Genomic DNA, 22,669 nt, shown 5'->3' on the forward strand with positions numbered 1-22,669 from the left:
GATGGAGGCTCGCGAGGCGATCGATAGGAATTGTTTTCGAATGTGGCGGGTCCAAGTGGTAACGAGCGCTGTTCTGGCGTATAGGTTCGAGAATTTTGGGCGAAGGTAGATTCGCGTTAAAAGAACGAGGCAGACGAAATGCGAACGAGTGTATAGCGTCAATGCGTATGCGATGCCTCGGGTTGGGCTTGAAGGAGAAAGCTGAGCAGAACCAGAACGCAGCCCTTTTTTACCCCTACTGGCCTCTGTCTGCGATGTGCTGGGTAGTAGGTAGGATTAGATCTCAGTCTCCACGTAATACTAATACCTCGTACCTAGTAGTAGACGCGACTAGGCTATACCTTAGTATAAAGGAGATATCTAACTTTTATTAAGCTAGCTTAATCACTGTATTTATTTAGATAAAAATTAAATATATATATAAAAGATACTTAATATTAATAAATATTATTATTTATAAGATTAATTATAATATATTAAAAGTATAAGTTATATATTATTTTTAACTATATTATCTTAGACTTAATTATATATATAAAACCTATATATTTTATTTATAAAATAAATATATAGGCTTATATAACTTATTAGATAAGTATTAACCTTATAATATAATAAACTTATTATTATTATTATTATTATTATTATTATTATTATTTAATTACTTAATTTTATATTATATTATTTATTATAACTATAAAGCTTTTATTATAATTACCTAAGTTATAATAAATAATATATAATTATAATTAATTATTATTTTTTAATATAAAAACCCCCTTTTATAAAGATAATTTTAATTCTTAAATATAAGAATTAAAAGTTACTTTTAATAATCTTATTATAAAATAATAAGAAAGGTTATATTATTTTATATTTAATAAAATAAGATAAGGTATTCTTAAGTATTAAGTTTATTACTTAAGCTTTTAATAATAGGGTTAATATTAAAAGAGATTAAGATAATAATAAAGAAAAGTTATATAATAAAACTATAATAAGTATTATTAAATAATATTAATAATTAAGAAGTAAAAGTAATATATCTAATCTAAGAAAAATTAAAGGGTTTTATATAATAATAATTATTTATTTATTTATCTTAGAATTATATATATTAATAATCTTTCTTTATTATTTATTTATAGATTATTTATATTAAGGTTAATCTTAGATTATTTCTAGGTTATATTACTTTTTTTATTTATAAGTTTCTTAGATTATATATATATTTATTATATCTTATCTTAGTTATCTTTACCTTTTTATCTACTTATAGGTTAAAAATCGGTTTAGGGTTTTTATTATCTAGTTTATAATATTATCTTATAATTAGTTTTTTATTAATATTAATATATAATTAAATAAACCTTTTAATTATACCTTTTAAACTTATAACTTATAAAATAACCTTTTAAATACTTTAAGGTAATATTTTATAATACTAAAAATCTAATAAGCTTAAAGGTATAAGCTTATTTTATTAAAGATAAAATTATATTATTAATTAATTATTAATAATATTAACTTTAATATAATTATTAAAGTTATTTATAGTTTTATAAGATTATTTTTATAAATAAAAATCCTTTAAAGATTAATTATCTTTTTAATAAATATTTTTTAATTATCTTATAAGAATTAATTCTTATAATATTAAATCTTTAAAAAAAGTTAATAATTATTCTTTAAATTTAACTTAATTATTATAATAGTTTTATTATATTTCTTTTATAAATTATTTATTAAAGTATTAGTTTTAAGATAAATATATATTAATATAAATTTAATTAAAGCTAAATAAATTCTTTTTTAAATCTTATTAATATTTATAAGTATTTTTTATAAATAATTAATATAAATTATTAAATTAATTATTTTTTTATTAGAAAATTAATTTAAGCTTAAAAGTAATATAATTATAGATTTTATTTTTTTTATTATTAATATTAGATATTTTATAAATAATTTAATTTTATTATAAATACTTATAATAATATTTCTTTTTCCTTTTAAAATCTCTTTAGCTTTTAAAACTAAAAGATATAAGCTTATATAGCTACTTATTTTTATAATAAGATATAATTAAGGCTTATAATCCCTTCTATTAATAGGTTAAAGGATATTAAAATCTTTATTAGGGTTTATTATAAACCTAACTAAAAGTACCGTTATAATAAGATAAATATATATAATAAATAAATAAAGATAATTAAGAATAAAGCGATCTAAAATAATCGCTATAAGAAAAGCTATATAATCTAGAATCGATCTAGATTATATAAAGAATAAATCGATCTATAATAAATATAAGAAAAGGATTATTAAATAATAAATATAAGTAAATATTTATTAGTATATAAAACCCCCTTAATTTTCCTAGATTAGATATACTTCTTTTACTCCTTAGCTATTAATAGTATATAGCTATATTAATTATTATATTAATTCCCCTTAATATAAGTACCTCTTATTATAGCTAGTAATATCTCTTTACTTAGATTATACCTTATTCCGCTTTATCGAATATAAAACGATATAAACCCTCTTATCTACTATTACGATAAAGGAGGCGTACGTAGTCACGTGGCGCGGGTTACGTGGGTCAGATGATATTATAGCCTAGGTATACGAGAGATAGAGAACTAGTTAGTTAATTAATAATATTATATTTAATCTATTTATCCGTAGGGCGGATCCCGACCGGCTTTATTAGCCGGATCTAAGAGTCTATTCGGATCACTTATATTATCTACCCTATAGCCGAGACTAACTATTATAGGGTTAAAGATAGCTTTTAATTATTATAATTAAAAGTTAAAATTATCTCTAATAAAATATTCTTTTTTATATTAAGAAATAATAATTAATTATACTTAGATATATTAATTATTATAACTTAAGTAATTATAATAAAAGCTTTAAAATTATAATAAATAATATAAAAATAAGGTTAAATAACTAAGTAAAATAATAATAATAATAATAAGTATACTATATTATAAGATTAAAGCTTATTAGATAAGATTTTCTAAGGCTATATACTTATTTTATAGATAATATATATAAGCGCTTAATAAATAACTAGGCTTAAGGCTTAGGTTATTAGATTTATATAATTTAAGTAACTTTTAGCTATTATAATTACTTAATAAAAAATATTTTTATAGCTATATATTTATATCTTTTAAAATATTATTAATAATAGCTTTTCTTAAAACTATTTCTAAGATATATATATATAAAAATAATCTATTAAAACCTAAGAATATTAAATAACCCGATATATATCTTATTCTCTTAGATAGCTAACTACTAGAAAAACTATAATTATTCCTAGCTTACTATAAGATAATACTAGCCCTAGAAACCTAGTAAGTTAAGATATAACTTTTATTTAACGTATCTCGAGCTTTAAATTCCTAAACTAATATCCTAAATCTAAGGAGCCGGTAAATCCAGAATAGACCGTATCAAGGAAAGTTTTCCGCAGCATGCCTTCAAATATACTATGCGCGGTCCCGGGCCTCTCTTTATCTCTGCTTAATAATTGCTGGTAGATCTCACAGGGCGTACTGGACAGGCCAGAATAGCTTTCTAACACAGCTACCGCATCGGTCGGTCTAGAGGTCACGGTATACGCACAGCGCACAGCGTTCCTGTTTCAACTAGTTGGAGACTCTTCAGCCATGGTAGCATCCTTGTGGGGGTTAAACTCGCCATCGGCAGTGACCGAAAAGTTTAGATGTTTCCAATCCTCAAGCTCTTCCGTGACTGACCGCATCCGATCACGAATACTCTCAATGGCGTAGCTCCCAAGGAGCAGTCTCAGCGGGGGGTAAGAACAGTGGGCCAGCTGCCAGACGAGCTCAGCGCATTTGACAGCGCTCGTAGGCTGGCGGTCTCCGAGCCACTGTACCATCCGCTTTGCATGAAGGGCCGGTGAGGTTGCATGGGCATAGCCTTCGCTCGGAGGTTTGATGAGGAAGTGACCCCAGGTTGGCAAGGGATTGTCCCCAGTGTCTGGCTCGTCGCGCCTAACGAGGCCCGGCTCTATCAGCGTCGCCTTTATGTTAAAGGCATCTGTCTCGTAGAGCATGGCCTCAATAAGACCTTCGACGGCGTATTTTGTCGCACAATAAGGGCCTAGACCTGGCACGCCCAAGGCCCCCGATGTTGAGCTGAAGATGAGATACCGACCGTTATTCTGCCGCCGAAAGTATGGGAGAGTGGCATGAATGATGTGCACAGTGCCCATGAAATTTGTCTCAAATTGGTTCCGCAAATCATGCTCATCCTGATCCTCGCAAGCGCCAATAACTCCATATCCGGAGCAATTGGCCACCACGTCGATACGGCCAAAGTGGTCGAGAGCACGCTGAACAGCGCGAAGAACTGATTCACGGGAGCGGACGTCGCAATCTGTCCGTAGCAAGTTCTCACTTCTCCCTGGAGTCTCGTTCGGACTGCTCTCAAATACCCGGCCAACCGAGACGACGAAGTCCCCACGAGAAAGCGCACACTTGACCAACGACCGGCCCATGTGGCCTGTGCCACCGAACACCTACGAGTACAGAATAATGAGTGTCATTCTCGCGCATTATGGAAGAGCCTTTTGGCCAGGGGAGCTCACAATCCAGACCAGCTGGTGGTTTGATACCCCATTTGACGGTGGCTCACAGCTAGCCGGCAGTTCGAGTCTAAGCTTGTCCACGGGCTCGCCCGGGTCGGAGGATGTGTATCGAGCGCCTACACTCATGTTGGGTGGGCGTATGGTGAATATGCGGATATATAGATATGATCCCTCCTTTAGATAAACTTAACGTCGGAATACTCTAAGGTGAGTAGACTAGTAGTATAGCACCTATTAATAGTTAAGATAGATATATAGTAAACTAGGTTTATAATAATCTTTAGAAAATTTTAACCTTATTATTATAAAGTAAAAATTACTATAGCTTAATTTTTACTTAAATATATCTTATTATCTAATCTATATATAAAACCTTACTTTATTATTATATAAATATAAGTATCTAATTATATAATTTAGATATATTTATAATAATTAAGATAAAATAGGGTTAAATAGCTAGGTAAGATTATAATAATAGTAAATTTACTATATTATAAGATATAAGCTTATTAAGTAAGTTATATAAATATATATACTTAGTTTACTAATAAGATATATAAGTATTAAGTATATACTTAAATTTAAGATCTTATAAGCTAAGTATTATATACTTTTAGTATTTATCTATTATAATTATCCCTTTTTATAAGTATTTATCTATAGTTATTAAGGTTTCTTTATAAAATTATAAAACGTATTTAATTATATAATTACTTTATTAATAAGATAATATCTATAAGCTTTTTTTTATTAATTATTATATAATATTATTTCTCTTATATATTATTTATTTATATCTTTTCTTAGTTATATTTATATTATTTAATTTTTTATCTTTATTAATTAGTTTTATTTTAATTATTTTATTATTATAAGTATTAAAGTAGATATATCTATATTATATAATATCTTTTATATTCCCTATATATATAATATTATAGCTTTAACTATAACTTATATAAATAAATCTAACTTATATTTTATTATATATTAAGATAATAAGATCTATATTTTATTTTAAGATTTACTAAGTAATATAATTTCTTTATTAATCTTATATTATTTTTATTATATTATATATATATATATTAAAAAGATATTAATTATAACTTAATAGATATTAATTAAATATCTAATTTAATTAAAGAGTTTACCTATAATTCTTTATTTAATATATCTTTATTATATTTATTTTTATTATCTAAAATTAATTTATAACCTTATTATTCTAATAAAACTAATATTAACTTTCGTAAATTTCTTTATATTACTTTATATTTTTCTTATATTTATTTTATATATATAATTTATTAATCTAGCCTCTATTTATCGATTACTTATATATATTATTATTATATCTTAGTAATAACTTATTATAATAACTTTAATAAAAAGTAAAGGTAAGATTAATTTTAAGGTTAAACCTTAAGATAACGATTTTATTTTTATTTTTAATAATAAATATTTAACCTATTAATTTTATTAATAATCTTTATAAATATTAGGAATTTTATATTTATAATATTTTATATTTATAATATATAATAAAAAAGAAGGCTTTATTTTTATATTTTAAGATATATATTATTTCTATTATATCTTAGATAAATAATATATATCCTTTACTAAGTATTATATTATATTCTTTATAGCTTTAATCTATATAAAACATTAGTAAATTTATTATAATAATATAAAGTAAAATTATTATTATTAATCTTATTATCTTTATATTTAAGTAAACCTTTTTATATTAAATTAATTATTATAATTCTTATTAATATATTATAACTTATTATACTTTTTAATAAAAATTATCTTAATTTATAAAATATCTTTTAATTAATAAAAAATTATTATTTTATTAAATATAAAGCTAATATACCTTTATTAATAAGCCTAATAAATCTAATAATAATTATTACTTTTATTTTTTTAAGGACTTATAATTATAATAGCTAAAAGTTACCTAAGTTATATAGATTTAATAACTTAAGTCTTAAGCCTAATTATATATTAGCTATCTATATACCTTATTTATAAGATAGGTATATAGCCCTAAATAAGCTTACCTAATAAGCTTTAATCTTATAATATAATATATTTATTATTATTATTATTATACTTAGCTATTTAACCTTATTATATATTATTTATTATAATTATTTACTAAAGATAATATAGAAATAATATATATATTATTATATAGCGATGATTTTATTTTTATCTAAAGCCTCTTTAATTATTTCTTAGTAATATTATAATTATTATCTAATTTAGCTAAATAGATATCTTTATCTTAAGGTAAAGTAATCTCTTTATTATTAAAAACGATTATTTCTCTTTAATTTTCCTTAATATTATCGCTAATATTATCTATAAAAGTATTAGCCTTAATCTTTTTAGGTTATTTTAAAGAATATATAAGAAGTTTTCCCTTATTAATATAAGTAATCCGAATAGACCCTTAGATCCGGCTAATAAAGCCGGTCGGGATCCGCCCTACGGATAAATAGATTAAATATAATATTATTAATTAACTAACTAGTTCTCTATCTCTCGTATGCCTAGGCTATGATATTATCTAACCTACGTAACCTACGCTACGTGACTATATACGCCTCCTTTATCGTAATACTTATTAGCTTAGTAAGTAATAAGGTAAATATATATAATTAAAGTAATATAATAAAAACTATAATAAATCTTAGTAAGTATAATAAAATATTAAAATAAATAAATAAATAGGTAATATAAAAAAGCTAGTAATAATTAATAAGCTATTAAAGCTACTAAATAAAAAAGCTATAATTAATATAATAAATAAAAGAAAATATCTATATAATAATTAAAGGATTACCTAGGTTATATAAACCTAATAACCTAAGCCTTAGATTTAATTATATATTAGGGATCTATATACTTTATTTATAAGATAAATATATAGCCTAAGAAAAGTATCTAGGGTAAGCTTTAATCTTATAATATAATAAAGTTATTATTATTATTATTACCTTACTTAGCTACTTAACCTTATTTTATATTATTTATTATAATAATATTTATTATATAATAACTATTATTTACTAAAGGTATTACGATAAAGGAGGTATATATAGTCACGTAGCGTAGGTTACGTAGGTTAGATAATATCATAGCCTAGGTATACGAGAGATAGAGAACTAATCAGTTAATTAATAATATTATATTTAATCTATTCGTCTATAGGGCGGATCCCGACCGGCTTTATTAGCCGGATCTAAGGATCTATTCGGATTACTTATATTAAAAGGTAAGCTAATAATAAAATAAGTAAAATAATATAATACTAAGGAAATATTAATATTATTAAAAATACCTTCTATTAGAAGATAAATATTATTATTATAAGATATAATAAATAAAATACTTTACTTACTTATATAAGTTAAGGTAAAAGTAGTTATATTATAATTAATAGGTATAATTAGTATAGCTAAGAAATTAAATATCTTAATTCTTATAATCTTAATAAGATTATAATAATTAAGGAATTATTAACCTAATAAATAATAATAAAGAAAGCTATAAATAAATAATATAAGATAAAAAGATAAAGAAGTTAATAATCTTAAATTAAGAAAATTATAAAATAATAAAGGTAAGGTAAACGAAAAATAAATATTTTATTTATTATCTAATTAATAAGATAATAAAGTAAATAAGATAATCTTATAGCTTTATAAAATAACCTTAATACCTAAGATAAATATCTTAGAAGAGAGGGATAATTATAAGAGATAAAAGATTATAAGATTTAAGGAATCTTATTTATTAATACTTTAGATTTAATTATATAATCTATACCTATATACCTTATCTTTAAGATAAATATATAGCCCTTATACCGCTTACTTAATAAGCTTTAACCTTATAATATAATAAACCTATTATTATTATTATTATCTTACCTAGGTATCTAACCTTAATTTATATTATTTATTATAATAAGCTTTTATTAGCTTTTTTATATTTCCTTTAATTAATATAATAAAATAATATATAATATTCTTATAAATATATTATATAGATATTATAATATCTATAGTTTTTATTATAAGCTTAAATATAATAAATTAGCTTAATTTTAATAAGAAATAGCTAGAAATATATACTTTTATATAAGAAAATACGGCCGTATTTTATCCTAGGCTTATATATATTATACTATAATTTATATATTAACTAAGTAACAAAGGAACTTAGTAGCTACGTTAAGCTCTATACGTATACCCTTTAGCTAACTAGTATACGTATTTATACTACGAGTAATATTCTCTACTACTTTATTATCTATTGCGACTTTTAGTTAGTACCTACATACTTCTTAAATGCGGCAATATAGTATAGTATTCCTACTAGCAGTATAGTAAGTATCTAGATGTCTTATATATAATATACTCCGTACTCAGGTATTATCATATTATTATAAGGCACCTGCTAGTGCCTAGATATACGAAGGAGGGCTCGAACAAGTCGAAATTTTACATTTTAAAAGAATTCGCTGACACAAGACTCTCAAGAGGGAAATGGGAGCTGATACACGGACTTTTTCTGAGACTAATCCCGACAGCCTCTTTACGAGAGATACTGCCCGACATACTCTTTGCGGTGAGAGTTGGTATCCAAGTCGGCGCACCGGCTGAGGGGCGTCCATTTGGGCTCGTCCTTGAAGAGGCGCATGGCGTGTACGTACTATGCGCATCTGTCAGTTTCGCACATTTGGAGGCGGCGAGAAGGCCTGATTGGGGAGCCCTACGTTGGACTCATCGGTGGTGAAGCGGTGGTAGATTCCGGGAGGAAGAATGAGCAAATCATCCTTGTCCAGCTGCACACGCACCCACTCGTCATTCTTGCTCCGGACATCAAAGTAACCTTGGCCGCCTCGGATGTAACGGATTTCCTCATCCTCGTGCAGGTGCTCGTCGAAGAACATCTTAACCTTGTCCTCGTATACGTCTCCCATTTTCTCCGGAGACACAAAGATCTCGTCGCGGTTTTTATACCCTCGTTCAGCAGCGAGCTGGTTCACGTCCTCAAGATCAGAAAAGCGATAGTAGATGACTCCTAGTTTCCTCAGCGCATCGGCATCGACGGCCCGGCCGGAATCGTGCGGCAGTCGCTGGTCGCCCTACAATCAGACAGACGATGGCGCAATCAGCGGGGAGCGTTTACGAGGGGCAGCGTTTGTCGACAAGGTCACTCACCGGCAAGTTGTCGTACATGTAGGCCTTCATTGCAATAATTTAACCGATCAGGTGATGCTTCTCGAGGAAGAAAACAATGCAAGAATGGTGAGCGGGCTGGAGGGTTGTAGAGACAATGTCCGAGGGTATGTCTAAGCTCATGGGGTCCCTGGCTTTTTGAAGTGTTGTCCAAGTTCCCATGGCGGGGCCCGTGCTCGCGGGACGACGTCAGCACTATTACCCCGCCAGTTGATTGATCAGCTACGAGTACGTTAAATCTCGTGATACCCTAGGTAGGCACTACTCGTATACTACAGGTGCTGTGGTAGTACCTGCTAAGACATTAATGAGTTAATATAGGAAGTAGTACGGTAGGGAAGTCGTAGCTTTTATCTTCAGGTGTACGAAACATTCCAATCAAGCAAAGCTGCTTCGCAGCTTGGCGCGAAGGCATCAGCCGGATGGCAAAGCGTAGCTTCCAGATTTGCTTCTCTAATGGGGAAAATGACCACACCAAACGACTCAACTCGACTGGCAATTGGTCAGAATTTCGTGTTTCTGCCTCTTTGTACCGCTTTCAGAAGTACCAGTGACCTCGAGGCCCCTGTAGATTAGCTGGGAGACATAGGTGCCGCAATATAAAGGCAAGAGACAAATACGCTAGTCCTCCTTTTGCCCCGCATCCTTCCTCAGTAGAGATGCACCAATAGGCAGATAGACAGCCAGCCAGCCAGGTGGGGCGGCTCCCGGCAGGGGCTCCCGGAGGTCCCTCGGAGTAGCCCCGGGGAAAAGCATGATCAACTATTATACGTTATAATCATTCAAAAGGCAGGCCTCGTAGCAAAAGGCAGGTCTATCAGAATACGCCGCCGGAGGCGGAAAAGGCCGCCTGTAGGGCGCGCCGTAGGCCTATTATTATGTGAGGAAGGGGTAGCGGCTTTGCTTGCCCCAATGGTCACCAGTGGTGCCCATCAGACTTGTACTATCCTATCCGTACTTACGAGGTGTGAAAAAACAGCCATCATACCAACTGCTTGAGGGGGAGGTACCTTAGGTGGTATTTTCGGTGGTTCAAAGGGGAGTACGCAGTACCTACCTGATTAGGCGCGCAAGGGCCCGATAATTCTACCGGCAGATGTGTCGAAAACATATTCACCAGTAAAACAAGGGCCACTTGGGAATCAAATCTGGATACCCTGCATCCAAACGGAGATCACTCAACTCGGACCTTGCCGTGTACCTACGTAGGTAAGGTATTCATCATTCTCTGGGCTCGATCCCCAGACGGGTACCAGATGCACCTAGAGATCCCGGAACGAGGCGCATCCATCCCAAACTAAAAGCGCTGTCCTAACTCCGAAACGATACGCCTTCTAACGCCGAACGCCAAAACCTACAGCGCTAAAACCCCAAGTGCTATATGTATGGTACACCCACGGCAGCCCATATTCATGCTAGAATGAGTTACTAGCCTATTTCAGGGGCAGCCATTTCCCTAGGACCAGCAACCATGATATCGTTATTGGCGCCATTACCAGACTCGTCTGCCAGGCGTCCATCGAACAATCTCCTCCACCATCGAGGGGGGTCCAACGGCCGAGAGCCACTGTGAAGGGGAGGGTACACATCGGTGAAGAAGTACCAAACGTGGCCGATAACAACGCCCATGATTTCGTCCCTGGGAATTGTACCGTGCATGACGAGACTGAAGCCCATCAAGACATAGGGCAAATATGGAGCTGTGAAGACGAGCAGGCCCAGAAAGCTCAGCCTAGTCTCCGGGTTGCGACGCGACCAGATATATACGAGAGTCGAGGAAAGTGGGTGACCAAGGAAAGGCATGGAGACGAGAGGCGATAGTACAATGAGGCTGGCCATGGCATAAACGAGAAGCCATGAAAAGTGAGCCGGAGAGCGTCCTGAAGACTCTTCGAGGAGTCGCGCATAGCGCTGTAGGAAGTATATGTGAAAGAGAAGGTCGAGCGAAAAGGGGCCAAAGTAGAGGAACGTCGTCAATAGCCGCCAGTACTACGAAGTTGGTTAGCAGGCGCTGAATGACGTGGCGAGAACAAGTTTGGAGGGGCACCCAACGAACCTGTGATTTAACGAAGACAGCGCGGAAACTGTAGAAAAGCTGAAACGGGGTGACCATGTGGCACTGGACCAGGGCGCTTGTGAGGATTGTTGCCACAGTCCACCACCTCGTGCAAATCGGCATCTCCCAAAACCACGTTTCGAGGGGCAGTCGCCCACCGTCCATGACTTGATCCATGACGGTCCGCGGACAGCTTGGCTGGTAACTTTAACTACCGAGAGTTCAAGAGATAAACGCTGCGGTGATATATTCTCGACCCAGCCAACTTGGTCAATATGAAAGTCAGAAATTGGGTTGGCCAATTCGGTCGTGATCGTATCTACCTACCTAGTAATAACTAGGTAAGGGACTAGTTAGTGTAATGTTGAAGGCGAACGTGGCACATTCTCTTCCAAGGATGGGAACCAAGGTTATGTAAGCTTTACGCAGGAGCTTGATTGTGCCACACCACCTATCAATACTTTGGGGGACTCAAATTCGGCCCCTTCTTACTTATAGGGAGGGTAGTCATTAACATAGCTATTAGCCATTAATTTAAAAGAATATATATTATAGTTCCGTGATAGTATTAGTAAAGTTAATATATTATTTTTTAAGTAAATTCTACGTTTATTACGATTTAAATACTCTAATATCTAGCTATATTACTATAAGTAATTTAATAATCGCTAATATATAAAAATAAATTTATTAGTTATAAAATTAATATATTTTAATTCTTTTATTAATAATATATTTAATAATATAAATATTATTATAACCTAGAAATTATAATAGCGGTAATTAAAGATAATATATATTAAATCTATAATAATTATATTATATTATTATAGACTAGAGCTTAGGCTTATATCTATATCTATAGATTATTATAGCGGTATTCCTTCTTATATATAGCTACGTATTATAATTAGGAATTATAATATTATATATCTTTTAGCTCGTAGCCTAATAAATAATAGCTATAGCTACTAATAGCTATAATACTAGCTATTACTTAAGCCTAACTAAGATTAATCTATTATATATATTAACGGATAGAACTCTATAAATATAAAGATCGGATTAATTAATAATAAGTAAAAAGGGAGCCTTAATATTAAATTAATATAAGATATATAATAAAACTAAGATATATAAAATTTATTTATAATTATATAAGATAACTAAATATCTAGTTTCGAGATAAGATAATATTATAAGTATTTTGATTTTTATAATAGCTTTTATTTTACTGCTTATTATAGATATATTAAGCGTATTAACTTTAAATCTAAATAATATTATATAAGGGTAATTTATAAAAGACTTTTATAGGAATAATATTAGATAAATAGATTTAAATAGATTAAAGATAACTAAATATTAGTTTTATTATCCCTTAATTAAATCTATATATATCTTACCTTTTTTATAGGAATAATACTTTAATCTCTCTATATATTATATAAGTTAAAGATCTATTTTATAATCTATACTTAAGATTAGTTTATAATATATATATATATATATATATATACCTATTTATCTATAATGATCTTATCTAAGCTATTAAGCTTAATAAAGGATTATTTTTTATATTCTATTAATATAATTTAATTAAATAAAATTTATAGCTTCTCTAACTAATCTCGGTTATTTAATAATAATACCTAGATTTTACTTATTAAATTTATCTTATTAGATAAAGGGTTAAAAGCTATTTTAGCTATTATAATCTACTTTTATCTAATTATATAATAGTTATCTACCTATAAGTTTTTAATATAATCTATATATTATCTTTAGTTAAATTATATTAGCTAATTTATATCGTTAGCTATTATAATCTATTCTTATCCTTAGCTTATACTAAGTATATTATAATTAATTAGATACTTAAATATAAGTTAATATTTAGCCTTAAAATAATAAAGTTATTTAAGAAAGTAATTATTATATATTAGTAAATAGCTATAATATACTTAGATATATTTAATTATATATAATAAGATAATTATATTATATATTATAAATATTTATTTCTTAAATAATTTATCTTTTAGCTACTAGGTAAAAGGGATCTTTATATATTAAATATTATAAATAATAAATTACCCTATAATAGAATTAAATTAATATTATATTCTATAAGGAAAGATATACCTAATAATATATTAAACTTAAAATATAATAAAAGACCCTTAATATCTAAGATAAAGACTTTTAAAAAAGAGATAATTAAAATAAATAAAAGCTATAATATTTATAATCTTAGCTTATTAATATTTTATATTTAACTATATTTATATATTTTACTTATAAGATAAATATATAACTCTTATATAGCCTATTTACTAGACGTTATCTTATATAATAATAGATTTATTTTTATTTTTATTATACTTAATTATCTAAACTTATTATATAATTATCTATTATATAAATATAAGGCTTTATAATAAAACTAAAGATTATATAATCTAAGCTATAATATAAAAGTAAAATCTTTATATAATTTATTTTTATATTATTAGAGAATTTAAGTTAAATGATTATATTTATTTTATTAAAGTCTATCTATCTATTTATATATCTAATAATTACTAGAATATTATATAAACTATTATAGATAATAATAACTATAATAAAAGAGATTAATATATATTAATATAAATTAACTTTATAATTATTTTATCTAAGATTAATTAATAAAATTAATATAAATAATCTATAGCTATAATATTATCTTATTATTATTATTATTATAATTTATATTAACTTTAAGAAAAAGTATTAAGTTAAGCGTTTTAATAACTTTACCTAAAGATTATATTTTATAAAGCTAGTAAATAATTCTTCTAAGCTTTTTTTTTAAAATAAAGTCTCTAAGTTTATAATAATAATAGATAATAAAAAAACCTAAAATATAATTAAGAATTATTTAATTTATAATATAAATATTAATACTTTATATATAATTACCTAGTTATTAGAATATATAAGATTATTTATATTTATTATAATCTAAAGATAAATATAAATTAGAATCCTTAAGTCTTTTTAGTATATTAATTTTAATATATAAAGATTATAATAAATATATTATTATTATTATTATCTTATTTAATAATCTAACCTTATTTTATATTATTTATTATAGATTAAATCTAGAATATTAGCCTAATAAAGCTTTATAAATTTTATGATATTTATTTATTATATATTTATATACCTTATATATAAGATAAGTATATAGCTTCTATATAATATACTTAATAAGCTTTTTTATAAATAATATAAAATAAGGTTAAATAACTAAATAAGATAATAATTATAAAATATTTACTATATTATAATATTAAAGCTTATTAAATAAGCTATATAAAGACTATATATTTTATTTATAAATAAAATAGATTTATTATTATTATATTCTTATTTAATTATTTAATTATTTAATCTTATTTTATATTATATATTATACTTATAAACTCTTAATATTTATATTAATAATATAATTATATTTATTAATATAATAATAAATATAATTATAATAGAAATAATTTTAATATTAATTAATAATTTAAATATAATTTAAATAACTATATTATTATAATATTTATTACTTAATAATAAATTCTAAGGGGTTTAAATAATATAATAAATTCTAAGGGGTTTAAATAATATTATAGATTTATTTTATTATAAAAATTATAGCTAAAAGTCTTACTTTTTTTAATGCCTAGTCTATTAATAGCTATATATATAAGATACTACTATAAACTACTAGTAGACTAGGCATTAAATAAAATAAGACTCGTAGGTATAGCCTTCGTATAGTATATATGATATACCTAAGGTATCTGAAGCGTCAACCCCCACCTATTACCAATAAGAAAAAACGCGGGGCTGGGAACCTGGGAACCTGGACGCGTCAAGCGCCGTGCCCAGGCTGTCCTTTTCGCGCTGTGGTAAGATCCTCCCGTCTACACCTCCTTTCGTATACCTCCGAATTTCCCTTCTGTCGAACATTAAGCGTTATTAAAGATTGATAACCGTTTACGAGAATCGCATACGATTGCAGCACGACACTTTACTTTTATCGACCCGGTTTCGCATCTCAATGGCCGGCACCATCAGAGCCGGGAAGAGGCCACCTGAAACTCAAGCACGAGGGCAGGCTCAGAACAAGCCGGGGAGGAAGAATTGGCGCCCATCAGACAAGGAATACGCTAAGCGTCCGCCTCCGAACTGGAACCCTCGCCCAGGCGACATTCAAAGTACGCCCCTCGAAAGATCACCGGCAGAACATGCGGTCTTGTTAACACTTGGGTGCAGTGGGAGACCCTGTATACGTCCCACCAAAACGGCGCTATCGGCCGGGTACCGTTGCACTACGCGAGATAAGAAAATACCAGTCTAGCACGAAGCTCTTGGTGCAGAAATTGCCTTTTGCGCGCCTGGTGGGTTCTTTTTTGTCGTGCCCCTGGTTGCATAGCATTCATAGGTGCTAACAGGCTTGTCCATAGTGTCGCGAGATTGGAATGCGCTTTCGACCACACGGGAAGGATTTCCGATGGCAAAGCCACGCGCTCCAGGCTTTACAAGAAGCAGCCGAAGCCTATTTAGTCTATTTATTCGAGGATGCCAACCTTTGCGCGATCCATGCCAAGAGAGTCACGCTCATGAAGAAAGATATTCAACTTGCAAGACGAATCCGTGGGATACAGGGCGGGTTGGGTTGATTCAAAATGCTCTGCAGACACGAAATGTCGTGAATTTGAGCGGTCGGCGTTAGGACGGCGTTAAGCCATTGCAACTAGCAAAAACAATGGCTAGGATGGTTGTCAGTTTAGGGGCAAGGAATTTGTTTGTTTATCATGGAAACGGCGTTGGACAAACGATACCTCGGAGGCGCTAGTGTTTTCTCCCTTTACTCATACAGTGGCGCTGGGTGGGTGGCGAACTGTTTGTTCTTGGATCACTCAACAATGCAAATGTGCTTCATATAGGTACCGTAAGTAGCTTATAACTTTCAGTCTCCCCAGAGTGGCGCATCAAATATCTGCATAATTTCCGTGGGGTTAATCCAGACTGCGTCAATCCTCACAGGTGATATGTTAGAGGGATAATCCATCCATTCTACCTCAAGACACCAGGCTGCAGGCCTATCACTTACTTAGTGTTGCAGGTATGAGCCTACGAGTGCGAGAGTGTAGCACGAGCAGTAAGGAGAGGTAGTATTACATACCGTATGAGATCAAGGTACTACGTAGTATCCGTAGTAGTAGTAGTTCGTATTGTGGTCATTCCACCCTGACGTCATTACATCGGAGACATTTCAACCCCAACAGCCTCTTCACGAACCCAACCTACTAGTATATTTCCCAGTCCTGTTATCGTTACAATGAGCCGCATTATTCAACTTCGAAATGCATCCCGTGTTCTTGCCGCCACCTTTGGTGCAGGCGCCTACATCAGTGCGGCGTCCATCCTAAGGTTGGACCCAATGCGGCTTGATGCCAGTCTTCCCCCCACAACCCAGCAGACACGCCGCCAACCTCAAGCCAAGATACCCGCCCAGACCGTGCGGGATATGTCGAGTGGCAGCTTATCCGGTCAGTTACACAAGCATGCTTCAGTTGAAATCCTCGGCCTGGTTTAATTCACCAGTGCTGTTCAGTACCTAACATCAATTTAGGCTTCTGCGCTGGTGTAGTTGTCGCCCTTTTCTCACGTACACTTGTGTTTCTTGGCACGTCCTTGGTTTTGGTCATATACGTACGTGTACATACATTGTTCTCCTCGGCCATCCCATCACATACTGACAGGACCAGGTTGCGTCTCGCTATGGCGTGGACATGCCTCAGATACTGGGTGTGAAAAAAATCATTAACCAGTCGTCCTGGTGGATAAAGGTTCAAGGGAGACCCTGGTTTACTGTCTCGTTCGCCTTAACATTTACTTTGGCGGCCCTTGTACGTCTATGAACCACCAACGCCAGACCTAGAGCTATTCAATTGGCTGTGTCTCGCGCGTGAGCCATGCCAATGTCAGTGGGTCGTTCTTGAAGAACCCCTTTGTCTTTTCCATGATCTCGGCGTTGTAATCATTGATCCACTTCTTCTCGATCTCGGTCAGAAGGTTTGTATCGATCAGATTCTGGCAATAGGGGGCCATGGTGACGTGCTCAAAGCCCAGGAAGGGCTTGTTCCCGAAGCAGTGTTTCGTCTTGACCTCCCTGACCATGATTATGTTCTCGATGCGTATTCCGAAGCTGTCCTCAACGTAATAGCCGGGCTCGTTTGAGATGACATTTCCAGGAGCAAGGGCGACCTCAGCATACTGCATTCTAGTACCAATGCCAATGGGACCCTCGTGGACGTTCAAGTAGGATCCCACACCATGACCAGTGCCATGTCGGTAATCTAGACCATTTTTCTAGGAAATATGTCAGCCCTGCAACAAGCATCATCTGAGCCCCTCATGCCTACCCAGAGATGCTGGCGCGCGAGGGAGTCAAGGGCGTATCCCGTGGTTCCTTTGGGAAATACTGCTGTGTCAAGGGCTATGTTGCCCTTTAGCACCAGAGTGTAGGCCTCCCGTTCGGCATCAGTCGGCTTTCCGAAGTGGAGAGTTCGAGTAACGTCTGTTGTCCCATCCAGATACTGGGCACCTGAGTCGCACAGGTACACCTTGTCAGGATCAATGACCGAGCAGTTACCTCTGACCGGCTTATAGTGAATGACGGCGGCACTGTTCCGAAAAATGTAAGCGTACCCCCAGCTACGACAGGAAGAAAAAGTGTTGTGGGCAAGGGATGTGACTTGACAGCTGAGTGTACTCACTTAGCACCGGTAGACGAGATGGTGGGGAATGAAAGCCCAACGAAGTTCTGGTGCTTTGATCGCAGCTCTAGGAGTTTGTCATCACCTTGAACCTCGTCCAAAACGGCTTTCTTTGCCACAAGCTGATCCTCAAGCCAGGCAAAATACTCGATGAGTGCAGCTCCATCACGAATATGGCAAGCCCGCATACCATTGAGCTCCGCTTCATTCTTGATGGCTTTCGCATCCCCGATGGGACTCCTAACTTCATCGACCATCTCGTCTCCTCCCAGGGCTCGATGCAGGGCCCAGGAGCCTCTGCCGGAAAGCAAGAGGCGGTTTGCGGGCTCCATATGTTTCTTTGCTCTAGCTTGAAGCTGTCGCGCATCATCAAGAATCGTTTCATACGGTCTCAGTGTAATGTTATTCTTGGTCAAGTGACCTTTGCAAGCATCGTCCAGTTTCCCTTCATCCACGTAAAGAGTGGCAGTCTCGGGCGTCACAATCGCGTACGAGAAGAAAACAGGGTTGTAGGGGATGTCACTTCCACGAAGATTGAACAACCATGCAATTTCGTCAAGCGTGGAGACAAGAAATCCAATGGCATGCTTCTTCTCGAGATCCTGACGCAGTTCGAGTAGCTTGCTCTGTACGTCCTTGCCCGCGAGATTTTCGGGTAGGACTGTAACAGGCTCACGCGGCCGGTGGGGGCGCTCGTTCCCCCAGGCAATGTCGACGAGGTTTTCCTCCATGGGGAACAAGTCAGCGCCTCCACACTTGTGAATCTTCTCGAGAAGCTTCTTTGCTGCGGATGAGGCGAGAAGTGATGCATCAACTGCCACATTTTTGCCGCCCGCAGACTGCTGGGCAGACCAGTCTTGCCAGGTGGGAGCATCGGGCAAGGCAGAGTTAACCAGAGTCCAGTTATGGTCCAGTTGCTTGGTGGCCTGAATTATGTAGCGGCCATCGGTTGAGAGGATGGCTGAGTCCGGGGTGACAACAGCCACACCCGCGGACCCAGTAAAACCACAGATAAAGGGCCGTCTTGCGTCAGATGCAGCTATGTACTCAGAAGCATGGTTATCTTCTGACGGCACGACTAGGTAGCGAGCCGATAGTTAGCTATCGATTCTATAACCACGGTTCGAGTGTGAGGACGAGGCAAGAAGCTCACTGTAGACGTGCACCTGGCGCTCTTTCATCAGGCCTCTTAGCTTGGCGAGCCGGGCGGTAGTGTCGACTTTCTCCATCGCTTCTAGTGTAGTTGAAAAGTGCCGCGTACCCCGTGAAATCGGGGTGAGGGTGAATCGCTGGAGCGAGGTTAGGCGGGGAATTGCAGAACGGCAGATCATGGGCTGTTGGGCGCCTCGTCGTGACTCCTAGTCAACTGTTGCTAATTTATCCCCGGCCCTGGGCTTCAGCGGAGATGGCGCTACGGTACTGTTGAGGGTAATGGCTGAAAACACTCATTTATCAGCTATGCGTGGCAACCTCTATCCGAGGTGCGAGGGCACCAATCTACCCTGTGATGAACTCGCTTTCTAGCGGCGAGCTGCGCTCCAAGATGCGGGGTTCGGGGGACTTCACGTGGTTGGGAATAGGTAGAGCGCGTGGTTGGGAGTGGTGCGTTTTCGACGGAGACGTCCGTGGGTGATTCTGAAGGTGACTGATTGAGGTTGAGCTCTAAGGGGCATGTAGTAGTAGTAAAGAGAGTTCAGAGCAAGTTGTTGAACGCGGGGGCTCACCTGCCTAGCTGGGTCCTTTTACCTAATCGAGGAACTAGTAGCCCGATTCGTGACCAGGCACTTGCGAATAATACTAGGTATACTATTACCAGTACCCAGGTGCCTTACGGCCCTTGGTCGACGAGGTGTTTAGTCACAAGCAAGTTCTCGACGAAGCCAATGCGACGACATTTGGTCGTTTTCTCCCCATCCACCGGGGCCTCAGCGCCAGCCTTGCCCGAGGGATGAAGCAGTGGGGAAACGATAGCTGATTCTCACCTCCAGATTACCGACGACTAAGCCGACGCAAGGCGAAACGGGCACAAGTGCCCAATCGACAACCTGACAAGCCTGCGATGAAAGAGTGCACTGTAGTACACTCGCACAATCCGATTGCAAGGGCCTATTATTTGGGTGAATGATATGTCAACGCCCAAGGGATGCCTACTAGGTATTGTGTTATGGGGCAGCAGTACTACAGTCGGTGGACATTAGTTTCGTGTACGGAGGTGCTTTCTAAAAGTCTCGTCTCCCCCCATTATCAGGAAAATGGATTTCACCCATATATTTATTAGGTATAGAAGCGGGTACGCATAGCAATTTACTACGTATTAATTTCCCCCCGACTAATAACTACTAGAACGGCCCTTAGAGACGTTATAGATACTATTAAAAAACTACCTATATAGCGTTTAGATTCTTGCTATAGGGTAAAAGAAAAGGTCTATATAGGTTTATATTTAATAAAGTAAGATAAGGTATTCCTAAGTATAAGGTAATTACCTAAGTTTTAATAATAGAGATCTATATTAAGGGTATTAATATAATAATAGATAAAAGTTATATAATAAAGCTATAAGAAGTATTATTAAATAATATTAATAGCTAAAAAGCGAAAGAAATTATTTAAAGGAAATTAAGGGGTTTTATATAATAATAATTAATTACTTATTTATTTATAGATTATTTACTTTTAAGATTAATCCCTAGATTATTCTTAAATTATTATAATAGATAAAAGACCTTAGGATTATAAAAGTCTTATTTATTAATACCCTAGACTTTTTATATAAATTATACCTATATGCTTTATTAACGAGGTAAATATATAGCCTTTATATTACTTAGTAAGCTTTAATCTTATAATATTAATAAACCTATTATTATTATTATCTCGCTTAGCTACTTAACCTTATTTTATATTATTTATTATAATTTTAAAGCTTCTATTATAGCTACCTAAGCTATAATAGTTAATATATATAGGTATAGCTAATTATTATTCCTTATTATAAGTTAAAAGTCTATCTTATATAATATCTATTAAGTATAATTAAGGGAGTAGCCTAGGCCTATAGCTACTTTATAATTATCTAAGTAATCTATTTTATAAGATTAATAAGGGTTTTATTTATTATAAAGATCTAATATTCTTTTAAGTATTAATTACTCTAATAATAATAATATAATAATATATAAATATAGAATTTAAAATAATAATATTAATAATTAGATTAAGAGGCTTATTAGGATTTAAAGGAAAAAGTATTAAAGATAAAGTTTAGATTCTTTTATATTATAATAAGAGATTTTAATTAATTCTTCTTTAGTTATATAATATATTATCTTTAGCTAGAATAAAGTTATTAATTAAAATAAATTATATAACTAATAAAAAACTTATAATAGAAAAATAAATTAGCTTAATTAATTTAGATTATATTATTTTTTAATAATTAAAAATATCTTAAATATCTTTATTACCTTAATTAATATAAAAATATATATATAAAGCCTATATATATATATTATTCTTTTATATTAGTTAATATAATTAAGTATAAATTAAGTTAAGAATAATTAATTAATCTAAGTTATAAAACCTTATAAAATATTATTATAAAATAAAAACTTAATAAAGTAATTTATTAATATTAATATATCTAATATTAAGGTAAAAAATATTAAGGTAATTTAATTAGGTATTTAAAGGTAAATTATCTTTATATTTTATTTTATTAAAAATATATTAAATACGTTTTTATATTTTATTTAACCGATTAAAAATATCTTAATTAGTTATTTAATAATTATAATATAAGTAATCTAAATAAATCCTTAAATCTAGCTAATAAAGCTAGTTAAGATCCGCCTTATAGATAAATAGATTAAATATAATA

General features: G+C 32.3%; 3 protein-coding genes across 3 annotated transcripts; all 3 read right to left on the reverse strand.

The window, feature by feature from the left end:
• Positions 1-3,664: 3,664 nt before the first annotated feature.
• Positions 3,665-4,759, reverse strand: ADI1_2 (acireductone dioxygenase (Ni2+-requiring); the record flags this gene model as incomplete). Its single annotated transcript, XM_083197391.1, has 2 exons — positions 3,665-4,564; positions 4,634-4,759. 2 exons carry the CDS (start codon positions 4,757-4,759, stop codon positions 3,665-3,667), a joined length of 1,026 nt encoding a protein of 341 aa, XP_083046859.1.
• A 4,624-nt stretch (positions 4,760-9,383) lies between these two features.
• On the reverse strand, positions 9,384-9,912 carry ADI1_3 (1,2-dihydroxy-3-keto-5-methylthiopentene dioxygenase; the record flags this gene model as incomplete). Its single annotated transcript, XM_083197392.1, has 2 exons — positions 9,384-9,806; positions 9,883-9,912. 2 exons carry the CDS (start codon positions 9,910-9,912, stop codon positions 9,384-9,386), a joined length of 453 nt encoding a protein of 150 aa, XP_083046860.1.
• Positions 9,913-17,950: 8,038 nt separating this feature from the next.
• On the reverse strand, positions 17,951-20,015 carry ACO1O0_008027 (aminopeptidase P; the record flags this gene model as incomplete). Its single annotated transcript, XM_083197393.1, has 4 exons — positions 17,951-18,379; positions 18,433-18,694; positions 18,787-19,864; positions 19,940-20,015. 4 exons carry the CDS (start codon positions 20,013-20,015, stop codon positions 17,951-17,953), a joined length of 1,845 nt encoding a protein of 614 aa, XP_083046861.1.
• Between the last annotated feature and the right edge of the window lie 2,654 nt (positions 20,016-22,669).

Source organism: Amphichorda felina (assembly GCF_050947745.1).
Source record: "Amphichorda felina strain 45539 chromosome Unknown scaffold_8, whole genome shotgun sequence".
Lineage (NCBI taxonomy): Eukaryota > Fungi > Ascomycota > Sordariomycetes > Hypocreales > Bionectriaceae > Amphichorda > Amphichorda felina.